The following is a 16,780-nucleotide window of genomic DNA, read 5'->3' as shown; positions in this document are numbered from 1 at the left end:
AAGAACTATACTAAAAGTGCAAACTATTAACATTTATCACTAAATTTTTGAAACTTTATATAAAAATATACATATATATAGGTGTAATAACAAATTTGAAATAGAGCTACTCCTATAGTCGGTGGGTTTTTTCTGATTAAAACCAAAACCAAACCAATTTTGATCGATTTTTAAAATTCAAACCCAAAACCAAACCAAACCAAAAAGTATCGATTTTTTTGGTCGGTTTGGTTTGGTTTTCGGTTTGATTCGATTTTTCGGGTTTTTATGAACACCCCTAGAGATGAGTATTGATCATTAAGGTGTTTCATATGGACGTACGAAATTTCAAGCTAATCAGAGTCCGTCAAGAAAATTCTACAAAATCGGCATGTACCGATACACACAAAAAAATGAATGTAATCACAAATTTGTGTTACATGACCATGAAACGTCATAAAATGAACCCAAAATTCAGGATGACGCAATGAGTATTGGTCATGAGGCTGTTTCCTATAGACCTACAAAAATTCAAGCTAATGAGAGGCTGTCTGAAAACTTTTACAAAATCATCATGTATTAATATACACGAAAATGTGAATATAATCACGAATTCGTGTTGCATTACCTCGAAACACAATAAAATAAACTGGAAAGTCATGTCGAAGAATTGAATATTAGTCACTTAGGTCGTTTCCTGTGGACCTACGAAATTTCATGCCAGTCTGTCAAAAAAAATCTACAAAATTAGCATTTAGTAATACACACCAAAAGTGAATATAATCACAAATGCATGTTACATGACCACTAAATACCAAAAAATAAATCTGAAAGTCATGGCGAAGCAATGTGTATTGGTCACTAAACCTTTTCCTATACATCTTCAAAATTTCAAGCCAATTAAAGCCCGCCAAAAAATTTCTAGAAATTAACATGTACTAATACACACGAAAAAAGTGGATGTAATTATAAATTCGTGTTGCATGCCAAAACACCAAAAAGAAAAACTAAAATGCCAAAAAGCAACATTAATCATGGCGAAGCAATGAGTATTGGTCACTAGGTCGTGTCATATAGACTAAAGAAATTTCAGCCAAGGAGTCCCTCAAAAAAATTCTACAAATTCAGCATGTACTAATACACAAGAAAAAATAGATATAATCACAAATTCATATTGCATGATTATGAAATGCCATAAAATGAACCGGAAAGTCATGGTGAAGCAATGAGTATGTCACTTGGTCATTTCCTTTGGACCTACAAAATTTCAGGCCAATCAGAGTCTATCAAAAAAATTCTACAAAATTAATATGTACTAACACACACGAAAAGTATATATAGTTACAAATTCATGTTGCATGACCTCGAAAAGCCATAAAATGAACCCGAAAGTAATAGCGAAGCAATGAGTTTTTGTCACTAGATAGTTTTCTATGGACCAACGAAATTCAAGCCAATCAACGTCCGTCTAAAAAATTCAACAAAATCGCGTAAAATACATGAAAATATGTATATATTCACAAATTCATATTGCATGACCATGAAGCACCACAAAATGAACCCGAAAGTCATGGCAAAGCAATGAGTATTGGTCACAAGGCCATTTCCTATACCAATCGGAGTCCGTCAAAAAAATTTCTACAAAATCAGCATGCACTAATACCCACGAAAAAGTGGATATAATCATAAATTCGTATTGCATGACCATGAATCGCCATAAAATGAACTCGAAGTCATGGTGACGCAATGAATATGTCACTAGGTCGTTTCCTAAAAACCTATGAATATATAGGCTAATCAAAGTCCGTCAAAAACTTTACACAAAATTAGCATGTACTAATATACGCGAAAAAAGTGGATATAATCACAAATTTGTTTTGCCTGACCTCGAAACGCAATAAAATGAACTTGAAAGTCATGGCGAAGCAATGAATATTGATCTAAAATACCAAGCCAATTAGAATCCGTCAAAAAAATTCTACAAAATACGCATATACCAATACACATAAAAAAGTGGATATAATCACAAATTCGTGTTGCGTGACCACGAAACGCCAAAAAATAAATCCGAAAGTCATGGCGAAGCAATGAGTATTGGTCACTAGATCGTTTCCTACGAAATTTCAAGCCAATTAGAGTCCACCAAAAACAAGTTCTAGAAGATCGACATGTACTAATACACACGAAAATGTAAATACAATCATTGATGCGTGTTGCATGACCCTGAAACATCAAAAACAGAACCAGGAACGCCAAAAAGCAACGTTAGTCATAGCGAAGCAATGAGTATTGGTCAATAGGTCGTTTCCTATCGACCTACGAAAATTCAGACCAATCGTAGTCCGTCAAAAAAATTCTACTAAATCGATATGTACTAATACATACTAAAAAGTGGATATAATCACAAATTCGTATTGCATGACCTCGAAATGCCATAATTTGAACACGAAAGTCATGGCGAAGCAATGAGTATTGGTCACTAGACAATTTACTATCAACCTATGAAAATTCAGGCCAATCATCGGCATAAAAGTTCTACAGAAGCATGTACTAATACACATGAAAAAGTGGATATAATCACAAATTCGTATTACATGACCTCGAAACACCATAAAATGAACTCAAAAGTGATGGCAAAGCAATGAGTATTGGTCGCTAGTTGTTTCCTATGGACCTACGAAAATTCAAATCAATCGGAGTACGTCAAAAAACTTCTACAAATCAGCATGTACTATACACACAAAAAAGTGGATATAATCAAGTATAAAGATAAATTGGGAGCTAGTACAAGAGTTCTAACACGTACACTCTATATATGCGCGACAATAGAGAAGTTGTGACATCCTTAGTTAATTTAATCTGCTGTCATTGTCCTTGTCCAATTACAATTTTCAACCTGAGGAAATAAGGAAAGGTAACAAAACACAAGGTTAGAGCAGATGAGTTTACCATTAAAAGAGAAAAGCAGAACTTGAGAATCTATGCGTAAAATGTTCAATCTGACTTCTTCTTGGAATGTAAACTGATTTTGAACACCAAATAGCAAAAGCCAAGGCGAAAAGCAGGATTGATAAGAGTAGAAATGAATTAGGATAAAATTGCAGACTAACCTAGGAGTTTGGCAACAGCCGCCCATTATACATCTTATCAAGTAACTTTCTTGCATCCGGACGCCTAAGAAGACCTTTATTATTTGGTAGACCAGTTCCCAAGCATACAGGACATACAAGTTTTCCTCGCCCTGCGTAGTCGATGAGATAAATGTTGCTATGTTAGTATTCAAGATAGATAACATGAATTATTTCGAAAGCAAAAATCTCAATGCGAACGATTATCAAGTAAAAGAGACTGTCCATTGTTGGGGTAATATCGAAGAACTAAATTGCAAAGGAGCCATTCTTGGGTTGTGATGCAATAAAGAAACCCTACATCTTATGCAATATTTAAATTTTGGTTTTATGCAGGTTCATTCCCTTTCAGTTCACATCCAACATCCTGTCTCGGACTATGGATGTCGTATCAAGTTTGAATTCATTCCCTGACAATTCACATCCAACATCCTGTCTCGGACTATGGATGTCGAATCAAGTTTGAACTAAATGCTGCAACCAAGCCACCGTTTTCATGTTACGAACTAACAGACTTGTTGCCTGATACCAGCTATCAGAATACACTCAGTCAAATTTTCAAGAAGAGAAATATAAGACAATATTCCATATATTTTTTATAAGACGTGCAAACTCAGAACAAGTTCCAAGAGGATATTTGAAGGGGCCTTTGGAAAGACTGCCCAAAATCATGCTGTTTGAACTTTGAACTAGATAACGACGAAGATGTTGTAACATGTGTGAAGTAGTCATCACAGATTTTATCAAAAAGCCAAGAAAAAGAAGCAGTAAAGCTGTCATCACAGACTGACTTGCACTAATATTCGGGTATATTTTGGTAAGTGAGATAAACTGGAATTTTACAGTGCAAGTCTAAAAGAGCTCCATTTACAAGAATAAAGCGTAATGAAGGTATGGGTACTCAAGCATCAGATGTTTAGAGGAACTTATTTCTCAAAAAGCCAGAAACACATTCACAGATAGAGAGAATAGCTTCAAGATATAGAGGTTAGATATAATAACATACCATAACAATTGGGGCATTCAGTGAACTCGTAAACATCTTTGGCTCGTTTTCTGTTTAGAGCTTTCCATTTTCCTGTACCACCACACATATCACCTAAATAGAAAACAGATGAACATCTTAAAGTAGAATAGCACCAAAATAATATATGTATACTCAGTGTTGTTAAGGCTCGTTTAAGGTGAGCTTAAGCCCGGAATCTCAATTAAAGCCAGACTGAGCGCCTCACATTGCTTAAGTGGCGCTTTAGTATAGGTGAAAGGTGCTAAGGCATGCACTTGAACTCTTTCTTTAAGAAGGCAATACTAGACAATAAATAAAGTTGTTAAACCGATAAATTAATTGTTAAAAAACGTTATGAATGCATTTTTGGTGATCAAGAATAAGTAATTAAAATTTAGTAAAAAGAAAACTAGCTCCGGAGACATTTAAAATTATAACTTTTTGTATATATCTGAAATTTAAAATCATTTTAAAACATAACTGACAAGATTTTACTTCATATATTTCCTTAGTATAGTCATTTCAATAGCTATATTTAATATGTGATGAAGCAGACAAGACGTAAAACAATCTAGACGTACATATTATAGCGCCACTACCCCCACAATTCCGACAGGAAGCTCTCTCATTTCCATCTAAGGCAATTGCTTTCTGTCCAGAAGCGCTTATCAGAGCTCCAGCTGAGCATAGGCAAGTAAGACACCATCTCCGTGAGATTGACGTCTGAGATCCCTGTTTTGACAAGCAACAGATCTTGAATCAACAGTATAATGTGATTGTAGCATCATTCCTAACATATTGTCACCAGTTTGAGACAAAATAGCTTGTTTGGGTGGTTGTTACCTATTGTATTGCACGTTTATTTTGATTGTTATTTAAATTTTATTGTATCGTATTGTTAAATCCGTTGTTATACAACGGCGAAAAGTATCACCTTATGTAACGATCGATTTGGTGTAGCCGCGTCGTTACCTTATTTTTTTCTCCCATCTTGCCCTTCCTTATTACTAAATTATCTTATTTTATCCTTTATCCTGCCTTTTTATATAATAATTCTACCATGTACCTTTTCTTTGTAATATTGTAAGTTTATTTTTCATATTGGTGTGTGACATCATGAAACAACGATAAACGGTACAATCTTTCAAAATGTTATTCATCAGAACATACAATATAATACTATAATACAATACGATACGATACATTATGAAACGATATGTAACAACCATCCAAACAAGTTGTTAGTGGGTCCTCTCTTATATGATACTATTACTATTTGGAGAGTCAAACAACGTCTTTTATTAACTATAATGGTCTCAAACATTTTAAATATTTCAATTAGAAGTTGTGTTCTAAAGTATATTTCTAAACTGCTTCTGAATATATAATTTCTGTTTTCAGAAAAGGGAGACATCAACGGCCCAAATCAACTCGAAGATTAGAGAGGTTGACCCAAGTACTTCAAACCACATCGTTCATCTTGGACAGGTGCAGCTGTCCAAAGTAAATAAAAGAAATAGTGGTCTAAGCTTGAGTTGTCACGAGTACATAAACACAGGCAAAGATGAGAAGTGTAACGAAATCAGGAGTATAATAAAAGAGTTCCTAAGTAATCTCAAACATGAATCCCCTCAAAAGCGGATCTAATTTGCAAATCCAAATTTTTGATGATTCAATACTTTGTCCTTTCCATTCACTCGGTTTTTCCGTGTCATTGGTTTTGTCCGGATTCTCTCCGCACCAAGAGCCAATTGCTCGACGCAGAAAATCCTTATTGAGACATATGGTTCAACAAATTAATTTCAGGAGAAGAAAGGGATTATTTAGCATATTGAACAAAATTTATGCAGCTAGAACTGGTATTTCTATACTAACCTAAAGCACTGGCAGAAGAGGTTTGGCATCTTTAAATCTGCATTCATGGGCTAGTAACAATCATAACGTGGGTGCATAGGCCTCATGACAAGACATATAGAAACCCGAAGAAACTAAAGTTGAATGAGCAATGCCACCTTACAAACCACACTCAAAAATGCCAGTTTGAATACCAGCCACCCGTTTACTCACAAGCTCTCCAATCAGTATCGCCTTGAAATTCCCTTATTATGGATCTTATAACTGACTTCTCCTACGTTGATTTCACCTTCACATATTTGTCACTAATGCGAACCAACTACAGCTGGAAGCACTTTCAATCTGGTTCACTCTGGAGCAGCTGGCAGCTCGAAACACAGATGTAAAGCAACTATGGTTGAACAAGACTAAACTGCCATTTAGCTAGAGATGTAAAGCCCAACAATATGATAATAGCCTCGATTCTTCTAAAGGTTACTCCTCATGAGGAAGAGCATATTATATTCCCAGGTTCAAGATTCTCCATTTGAAGGAAGTGAGTGGTTATAATCTCTACAGAAGAAGTTAATGTTGGTAGCAAGTTTATGATGTGATTGTTGGGCTAAAGGAAGCAGGCCTTACTCATCACGAGTTTCACGTCGACAACTTAAGCAAGACAGCCCAACACTCTGCATCGGGCATAACAATAGACAAGAGGAAAATTAAGTTTTACATCATTTATGCCACTATATTACTATCGAGAACTAGCTCCTTCCGGTTGCTAGCCTAGAGACGGAGCAAGAATTTGAAGCTTATGTATTCGGAATTCTAGTCCTTTTAAGATACATGGTTCTAAATTAATAATCTGCGTATAATTCCATAGATTTCTTAAGACAAATACATGGTTTGGATAAAAGCTACTAGGTTCAGCAACTCCTGCCACTCTGATGTTAAAGTATCAAATGTCCTTGTGAGAATCAACCCCTCCTTAAGTCCTCATTCAAATGCTTGACAAATGTTCACGAATATCAAGCTTAACCAAATTCTAAGCTAGAGCCAGCAACTTACAGGGAAATCGACGTATCCCAGATAAAATTGATTGTTAAAGTCCTCAGAATTTCAACCATAAATGATTATATAATTGAATAATACTAACATGCAATCTATTTCCCAAACATGTATAACATCCAAATTCCCATTCTCAGGTCTTCCTATTAATGGAGGAATAAGACATAAAATTTGCACCCCAAAGAAAGGCTGAATTTCCAAAAATCATCAATAATTCATTGATTTTAAAATATTAGCTCCCGATTGGAAGCTGTTGTAAATTACAAACCTTTTCAACCACAGGTTCTTGTGAATTATCAGAAGAAGCTGAAGCACAACTCTCATTCTCTGAGCTGCAGCTCACATGAAACCCAACCCTCTTCTTCAAATTGGCTGCCATTTCCAGGAAAACATTATTCTCAAGTCCCACAAATATTTTTCAGGCCAAAAATCAAAAAGGATATTCAAAAACTTTCAACAAGAAAGAACCCCAATCAGAAAGGAAAATCAAGAATGACATTAACCAGTCCAAAAAAGAAACAAATAAATATCTCCCAATTATATTTCAACTGTTTATCAACTTAAACTGCTTGGTACCTGGAATTCCACCCTAATCAAAAGGGTCTTGAAAAAAATATAAAATTTCAACCAAAATGACCTTAAACCAAGACACAACATATAGAGACTAAAACCCCACTCTGAGATTTCATTTGTATACAGAGTATGGTCATGGAAGGGGAGCCTTGAAGCGCCATGTGACCAGGAGTTCACGTGTACGATAGGCCCTTGTGCTCCGGCCCTTGCCGTACCCCGAGCATAGCAGGAGCTTAGTGCACCGGCTGCCCTTTTACAGAGTATGGTCATGAAACTACAAATTTTGAACAAAAAATGACATTTAACTAATTCACACTAAAAATCCAGTTATGTATCAACTTACAGTTATATAAAGAAGAAGATTTGGAGTTTAAATAGGAGCTGTGGAGAGCTGAGGGAGTGGGAAATGAGAGGTGGGAAGCCATCTCTCTTTGTTCTTTCTTTCTATCTCTCAACTTCTACATATACTCTTTGAGTAATTAAGATTTTTGGGATGATTTTTGAAATTTTAAAGCTAAAAAAAAATATCAAGATGGGTAAAATATTGGGTTTTGTTGGTTTTTTATGAATGAAAGAGAGGGAAACAACAACCATCTGCCTCATCTATGTTCCAACATGGATTCTTATCCTCTAATTTTTTATGAGTATTTAAGTTATTTTTAATTCCTTTTTGCCCCCTAAAGTTTAGATAGATGACTGACTCCTCCCCCAAACTCTCAAACTTTCTCAAGCTAAGTTACTAACTTTCTAAGGACATCTCCAACCTTTGATGGGAGTTTTCCCATTTTGGGAACAACTTACTCCAATCATTCCCCCATTTTTTCCCCCAAAAGAGAATATTCTTTTTTATATTCTTCTCTCTCTTCTATATTATATTATTATCTTTCATTTTAATTTTATTTTTTAATTTCTATTAAACAAACTCTATCCTTTTTTTTTATTAATTTATAATTTCCATTAAAATAATTTTATAAAATTTTAAATAATATAATTTGTAAGCAATTATTATAGATTAACTAATAATTCAAATAAAAGTGAAATCATTGCGATACAAGATTAATTAAATACATATTACATAACGATAAAATTCATTCGAAATACTACATACATATTCAACTTCAACCTCTAGTATTCTCCCATAAATGATCTATTAATGCACTACGAAGTACAAAATGAGCATCTTTGTCCTTAATTCTTCTATGTCGAGCTAAAAAATTCTTGAAATCGTTGATTTTCATCTACTGCCATTTCTACTGTTAGAGGTGGACCTTCCAAATCATCTTGAATCGGTGCATTAAGATCACGCTCATTCTCGATTATCATGTTGTGCAGTATAATACATGTAGTCATTATATCATGTAGCACTTCTTTTTGCCAAAAACGTGATGGCCCCGCAACAATTGCAAAACGTTGTTGCAAAACTCCGAATGCACGTTCAACATCTTTTCGACATGATTCTTGTTTCATCGCAAGATATTTCTTCTTTGCCGAACGTGGCTTACGAATAGTTTGCACAAGGGTTGACCATTTTAGATATATACCGTCAGCTAAATATCTCCCTACTAAGTTATTATGCTATTTACCGTAGTTTCAACATAATGGGCGGGAGGAGCAGTACCTGCAGCAAGATCGGAAAACAAATGTGATGACTTTAAAACATTATTGTCATTATTGGTGCCGGGCATACCCAAATATGCATGGCATATCCAACTGCCTTGTAACGATCCGACTGGTCGTTTTGAGTAATTGCGCCCGATTCGGTAGTTTGAGGGCTCGAGCAGCTTCACATTAGGTATATCGACTTGTGTGCATGGTTGGATTCGGTTTCCGGATGAATCAGAATTGAATTGGGAGAAGGAACCTAGTTTTAGAAGTTTAAACAGTGAAAATGTGCCCGGAATTGGACTTTTGAGTAAACGGCCCTGGAATGGGTCATGGGTGGTCCCAACAGATTCGTGTGGTGATTTTGGACTTAAGCGCGCGTCCGAATTCAGATTTGGAGGTCCGTAGGGTAAATTGAGGCATTTCGGCGAAAGTTGGAAAAGTTGAAGTTTGCAAAAAGGAGAAGTTTGACCCATAGTTGACTTTCGTGATATCGGGGTCGGAATGCGATTCCGAGAGTTGGAGCAGATTTTGGACTTGTCTGCAAATTTTGGCGTTATTCCGAGTTGAATTGATAGGTTTCGGCATGAGATTTGATATTTGAAGATTTGAAAATTCATAAGATTGATCTTTGGTTTGATTCGTTGCTATGGTGTTGTTTTATGTGATTTGAAACCTCGAGTGAGTCCGTGTTAGGTTATATGACTTGTTTGTGTGATTAGACGGGGTTTCGGGAGCCTCGGGTGTATTTCGGATGGGCTTCGGGTCATTTTTCTCCTATTTTGAATTGCTGTTTTCTGCTTCTGGTATCCTCTTTCGTGTCCGCGAAAGGCCTTTCGCGTTCGCGAAGCTTTGTTGCTAATCACCTGGAGATCCTTCTTCGCGTTCGCTTAACTCTCCTCGTGTTCGCGAAGCTCTGATTTATTCCTCATCGCGTTCGCGTCCCCCATCACGTGTTCGCGTAGCTATGCAATTTCACTCTTCGCGTTCGCGTACAATTTCACGCGTTCACGAAGAGCAATCTCTGGGCCATAATATTTTCCTTCTTCGTGTTCGCATGCGTGCTTCCGCGTTCGCGAAGAACATCTGGGCATCCTTCATTTTTGTTCTTCGCAAACGCGAGACTTCCTCCGCGTTCGCGATGCTTTAAATATCTGGGCAGAATATAAGTTTTCCAAATCGAGGGTTAGGCCATTTCTAACATTTTTGGAGTTCTAGAGCTCGGTTTTGGGCGATTCTTTGTGGGTTTTTCAAGCAAAACAATTGGGTAAGTATTTTTCAACTATAATTAAATATATTTCATGAATTTGCCTTTATTTTTATCATTTAAATTGTGTTTGGGGTTGGGGAAGGAGTTGGTTTTTGAAGAAAAGTTCTAAAAAGAAAAACCGTGATTTGAGGGACCAAATGGTATCGGAATTTGATAAAATTTGTATGGTTGAACTCATTTTGGAATGGGTGATCGGATTTTGTGAAATTTGACGGGTTCCGAGGTGCGGGCCCGGGGTTCGACTTTTTGTCGATTTTTATATTTTTGTAAAGATTGAAACTTTATGATCCGGAATAGTTTCTTATGTGTTGTATTTGTGCTTTGAAGTTAATTTGGTTAGATTTGAGCCGTCCGAAGGTCTTTTCACCCGAGAAGTGCATTTTAGAGTATCGGTTTGTCGCTTTTGAGGTAAGTATCTTGCCTAACCTTGTGTGGGGACTTCCCCTTAGGAATTGAGTCTTCTATGCTAATCGTAGTCCATGCATGCAAGGTGACGAGTGTGTGCTCGGACTTATTTGTGGAAAATTTGCCTATAGGGTTCTTAGGTCCTTATGTGGAAAGTATCCCGTTATGATTGGGTTTTCTAGTTGCTTAAATTGCCCCTATATGCTCCATATGATGTTGTTAGCTTTCCTCTAATTGTTACGTGTTACATTGACCCTAAATTGCCTTAATTGAAGTGATTGACTTCCTTATTGTTTTGATACTTCTTGGTTGTGAGTTCCTCTATGACTTCGTACAAATAGGTTACATGTCCAATTGTTGTGGTGGTCGGTGTAGTTATCACGTGCTTATTACATCTTGTTGTGTAGTTGAGGTTTCATTGTGAAGTTAATTGTTGGTACAAGTTTGGTTATAGCTGATTCCATTGCCGGGACATATTTAAATTTTTGTTGTTGGTTCCCTTGCCGTGACGTGTTTATTCTTGTTGTTGACCCCCTTGCCGGGATATTGTTGTTTTCTTTATTATTCCCTTGCGGGATATTGTTGTTTTCTTTATTATTCCCTTGCCGGGTTATTGTTGTTTCCTTATCATTCCCTTGCCGGGATTCTTTTATAACTGATGATGAAAAATTGAAATGGGAGCGGGTGGTACGCCTACCACAAGATATAATGAAATGGGAACGGGTGGTACGCCTACCACAAGATATAATGAAATAGGAACGGGTGGTACGCCTACCATAGGATATAATGAAATGGGAGCGGGTGGTACGCCTACCACAAGATATAATGAAATGGGAGCAGGTGGTACGCCTACCACAAGATATAATGAAATGGGAGCGGGTGGTACGCCTACCACAAGATATATGAAATGGGAGCGGGTGGTACGCCTACCACAAGATAAGTGAAATGGGAGCGGGTGGCACGCCTGCCACGAGATAAATAAAATGAAAGTGAAATTCTATGTTTGGTTTTCTTTTCCTTGTTAGTGATTAGATTTTGGTGTCGTGCACCTTCGGTTTGCTATGTTTAGTTGTTGTCATCAATTCAAATGTTCAAACTGTTAAATTCCTTTATTGTTGTGATCCTTTGTGTTAGAACCCACAATATTTATAATACCTCACCGTATTTATATATATATTTATTTATACGTTCCACTACTTCAAACTTCAATAATTGTTACATCCTTAATCCAATTAGTTTCTCAATTATATCCCCTTAATTTGGGGTTGTATTTTACTTATAAAGAAATTTCTATTAAGTTTTAAGTTATCATCTCCTCTGTTAAAGGTAATAATTCTTCCGATGTTGTGTTTTAAATTTAAAGATGTATTTTCTTACTCGAATGATTTCTAAAAATAACTTCATCTTTCTCGCCGATTTTCCAAACTTATTTAGGAATTCAAATTTTATTTATATTAAGTAAATAGGACTTCTTGAACATCTTAAATGCGTTTGTAAGGACATTCGGTACTGTATATCATGGGGATTTGGTTGTTAAGAGTGAGATGGAAAATATGTGGGCACGAGGTGCCATTTGTGCTGAAAGTTCGAAAGTTGAGATTATGATATGAGAAATCGAGGATTGAAACGGTCGGGATGGTGTATTAAACATGATGTGATTGATTGAGTTGACATTGTTTTCTTTAGTTGGATACATTCTTACTTGTCTCTATCTCTGTTATATCAGTGTTGAGTTGTTTGGGTTATCTGATTTACGTGATTTCCGTTCGTTGCTATCCGTGTTCTCCCTTTATTGTTTATACTGTTTGTACTTGGATTTTTCTTTCCGTAGTTGATATTACTTCGTTATTTTTATCTCGATGCTTATTATCATATCCTGTTAATTTTAATTGACCAGTAGGTGTCCTGACTGTTCCTCGTCACTACCCCACCGAGGTTAGTCTTGATACTTACTGGGCACCGCCGTGGTGTGCTCATACTACACTTATGTATATTTTTTTGTGTACAGACCCAGGTATCGATCGATAGTAGCCGTGCGGGTCGTCACAGTGGAGAATCACGATAACCTGCTGCTGCGTTCGCAGGTGTCGGAGTCACCTTCATTTGTAATTATTTTCATTTGCTCTTTTGTTTCGGGGCAGAGATGTATTATTTGTGTAATTACTCTTAGATGGGCTTGTGACTTGTACCACCGGTTTTGGAAAATTTCGGAATTATTCAGAGTTGGTTAATTTAAAGTTAGAAGGCATCAATGTTATTTCAGTTTATGTTAGGCTTATCTAGTTTAGAGACTAGGTGCCATCACGACTCTTTCGGAGGGACTTTTGGGTCGTGACATGCCTAGTGGGGTGACGAAGGCAAAAATGAAGAGAAAAATTGATGAAGATTATATGAAGATAATCCAATCAGAAAATAATCGGTTGGTTGAGGCGATGAATAATGCAACCGAGGCAAAAAAGAAGTTTTGACTATTCAAAAAGAAAAACTAAGAGTAAAAGAAATGAAAGAAGAAAATAAAGTTTTAATGATGGATGTGAATTCTATTGTCGATCCGACTCGTCGTGAATCTATGCGACAAGAACAACGAATAATGTATAAAAGAAGTCAACAATATCCACAGTCACAACCACAACAATCCTCGGCCCCATTCACTCAATACCATAATGATTTTGGTGTATATGGAAACGACAGACCTCCCTACTATGTTATTATGCTATTTACAGTAGTTTCAATTTTTATGTATTTTAATTTTATGTATTTTCACTTTTCATGTATTTTCAATTTTAATGTATTTTTAATTTTTGCTTTTCAATTTTCAATTTTAGCAACATCTAATATTTTCTATTCACACCTTTCAATTTTAGCATCATCTAATATTTTATATTTGCACCATTCATTTTTTGAGATGATTATATATTTTTTGTACAAATATAACTTATAATAAAATTAACTTACAATTTTACACAAAAATAATAAATGCACGAAAATTAATTTATCAAAATTATACGCCAAAGTTAAGAAGTAAAATTAATATTATATTACATAAACATAATTAGGTATATATAAAGAGATACATTAAAAGTAATAAAATAATAATAAAATATGCATGAATAGTAATGGGGGGATGAACAGTGTCTCCCATATTTGGAGGAACACTATTCATCCCCCCATTTTGGAGGCAAAAATGGGGGAGGGTTGGAGCTCCATTATGGCAAAAGTTGCCCCTATTATGGAGAAATAGGGGAGGGTTCGAGATGGCCTAATACTATTTACTACTCCTTCCGGTTCACAATAAGTGACCAATTTGCTTTTTTATTTTGGTCCAAAATAAGTGTCCATTTATATAATCAAGAAAAAATTCAATTTGTTTTTTCAAAATTACTCTTATGTATGTATCCCTAAAAAGTCATTTACTCCTCACATTTAAGAAGAGCAGTAAGTGCTACTATAACTATGGTGCAACATTTAATGAAGGGTAGTTTAGTCACACTAACTGTTTTTGTCTAGAATTTAGTTTTCTTTAATGGGTGTGCCCAAAGCAAATTGGTCACTTATTGTGGACGGAGGGAGTAGTACTAACTTGTTTTTGAACTTTACCATAGGATGCATTTCAATTTGTATTGCTGACTCCTATATATCCTTAATAACCATAACAAAAAAAAATGTCTCTCCCAAATATTAAATAATTGTCGTTCTTTATTGTTAATAGCTGATTGTATTCTCAGATGATTAATTTACGTATATGTTTTATACACTTGAAAGAAAAAATAAATGTTACATCTCTGTCAGAATATTCTGTCAGTTCTCTAAATATACTTTTTAATTTAGTTTAGTCTCATAACAGTGTAATTGTTCTTTAGTATTAGAAAAAATATTAATGTATTTGGTAGAAAACGTTTTAGGCATTTATAATATGTTTGGTTGGCCAATATTACCTCTTAAGTTACCTTAAAATTTTAATGATAATGATAGATGTAGACTTGTAGCACAATGATATTGTTACTTTCTTTGTTATCACTGCTATATTTCAGAGAATAAAATTATGGATTAGAAGCGATTAAGCAAATAAAAGTTGTTTACTTAAGGTTGTTTACTTCAGCATACTTTTAGTATGAGTTAATACCCTAAAACCCCGATAAACTATCATATCTTTGTTAGGTTCCTACTTAAATTATTCGGTGTCCCCAAAACCCCGCTGAACTATACTGCCCTTCATATTAAAACCTCATTGTTGCCGACCTAGCATAACGTGTGTAAATACTCGCTTGGGAGCGCGTGACAACTGAAAAAAGACATCAAAATAGCCCACCTGACAGAAAATAATGGCTAATTAGACTAACCCTCTTTCAAATTTATTTTTTTAATAAATATTCTCCTTATTTCAATTATATCCATTTTTCTTCCTCATTTTTCACCATTCTTCCTTATTTTTCACTTTTCTTCTTTATTTTTCACCTTCTTCTTTTTATAACCTTTTTGTCCATATGGGTTTCCTCTGAAAAAATTTCTCCTCTCTTGTTTCCTCTAAAATAATTTATTTTCTTTCTTGTTTTAGTCTTTTTTCATGTCTTATACATATTGGTAAAAATTGCACGGGGGGCCCTATTTGGGCGACCCTCTTTAACCTGTAGCCGCTTTGTCTTTTTGTTTGCATCCGTACCCACTTTTTAAAAAACTTCAGCTTCCCTTTATAACTGAGAAACTTCGCTCTAGAGCTGAAGTTTCCGGGTTACTAAACAAAAACTTCAGCTCTAAAGCTGAAGTTTTTATTTTATAACTAGAGCTGAAGTTTCCGGGTTACTAAACAAAAACTTCAGCTCTAGAGCTGAAGTTTTTATTTTATAACATAGAAACTTCAGCTCTAGAACTGAAGTTTTCCATTTACAACACAAAAACTTCAGCTCTAGAGCTGAAGTTTTTTAGTTACAACACAAAAACTTGAAGTTTTTATTTTATAACTGGAAAACTAGAGCTGAAGTTTTTATTTTATAACTGGAAAGAGCTGAAGTTTTTGTTTTATAACTGGAAAACTTCAGCTCTATAGCTTAAGTTTTCCAGTTATAAAATAAGAACTTCAGCTGGAAACTGCTTAAGTTTTTATTTTATAACTGGAAAACTTAAGCTGGAAACTGCTTAAGTTTTTATTTTATAACTGGAAAACTTCAGCTGGAAACTGCTTAAGTTTTTATTTTATAACTGGAAAACTTAAGCTGGAAACTGCTTAAGTTTTTATTTTATAACTGGAAAACTTAAGCTGGAAACTGCTTAAGTTTCTATTTTATAACTGGAAAACTTAAGCTCTAGAGCTTAAGTTTTTATTGTACAACTAGAAAACTTAAGCTGGAAACTGCTTAAGTTTTTATTTTATAACTGGAAAACTTAAGCTGGAAAACTGCTTAAGTTTTTCGGTTACAAAGACAAAAACTTCAGCTGAAGTTTTCCAGTACAAAAGAAAAACTTCAGCCCCGTGGGCTGAAGTTATGTGAAAAAGCGGGTACGCTTGCAATTTTTTTTGCAAAGCGGGCACAAGTTAAAATGTGGCACAAAAAACGGGTATAGATGCAAATGTCCCTACATATTGTTGAAACTTGAAAGAGTATCAATTTGAATCTTCTTATTAAACTCAACACCTTGTAGAATAAAGTTGAATCTCTTGAACCTTCTTTATGTAATCTAGAATTAGAGAATGTAATTGATGTCCAAATAATATTTTATTTGCGAAATTTTATTTTGTGTAATTTTTTTATGTAATATAAGATGACTTTTAAGAATGCAACGTTATACGTCTTTATTTATATTTTTATTGTCTACAAAGTGAATATAAATAAGGACTTATCAATTGGGAGTCTAGCATAAAGTACAATCACAATTAAACCTAAAATTAACACAATACATTAGATATTATTTTGGCCAAAA

The 16,780-nt window shown here is 35.0% G+C and overlaps 1 protein-coding gene across 4 annotated transcripts; it reads right to left on the bottom strand.

Moving 5' to 3' along the window:
• Positions 1-358: 358 nt before the first annotated feature.
• On the bottom strand, positions 359-8,167 carry LOC109205825 (protein EMBRYO SAC DEVELOPMENT ARREST 3, chloroplastic). Of its 4 annotated transcripts, XR_002064733.1 has the most exons (8): positions 7,931-8,167; positions 7,283-7,386; positions 4,695-4,845; positions 4,114-4,206; positions 3,090-3,220; positions 2,786-2,875; positions 608-704; positions 359-500 (listed from the first exon to the last, which is right to left on the bottom strand). XR_002064733.1 is itself a non-coding variant. In XM_019368578.1 (6 exons), the coding sequence occupies exons 1-5, from the start codon at positions 8,010-8,012 to the stop codon at positions 3,090-3,092; spliced, it is 561 nt and encodes a 186-aa protein (XP_019224123.1). In that variant the 5' UTR covers positions 8,013-8,167; the 3' UTR covers positions 2,446-2,875. The 4 variants fall into 4 exon arrangements, 1 of the variants encoding a protein (XP_019224123.1); XR_002064734.1 differs by lacking the exons at positions 359-500; positions 608-704 and adding an exon at positions 981-1,236; XR_002064732.1 differs by lacking the exons at positions 359-500; positions 608-704 and adding an exon at positions 2,435-2,653.
• Between the last annotated feature and the right edge of the window lie 8,613 nt (positions 8,168-16,780).

Source organism: Nicotiana attenuata, unplaced genomic scaffold, assembly GCF_001879085.1.
Source record: "Nicotiana attenuata strain UT unplaced genomic scaffold, NIATTr2, whole genome shotgun sequence".
Lineage (NCBI taxonomy): Eukaryota > Viridiplantae > Streptophyta > Magnoliopsida > Solanales > Solanaceae > Nicotiana > Nicotiana attenuata.
Note: the sequence above shows the minus strand (reverse complement) of the source record. Positions and strands in the feature narration are given on the sequence as shown.

What these genes read in the sequence shown, in the direction of transcription:
- LOC109205825 (XM_019368578.1), bottom strand. Translation starts at nt 8,012, where the DNA reads ATGGCTTCCCACCTCTCATTTCCCACTCCCTCAGCTCTCCACAGCTCC. An exon ending in ATCTTCTTCTTTATATAACT is followed by an intron (nt 7,387 to 7,930) that starts GTAAGTTGATAC and finishes TGGAAATGGCAG; the next exon opens with CCAATTTGAAGAAGAGGGTT. An exon ending in AAGAACCTGTGGTTGAAAAG is followed by an intron (nt 4,846 to 7,282) that starts GTTTGTAATTTA and finishes TTGTCAAAACAG; the next exon opens with GGATCTCAGACGTCAATCTC.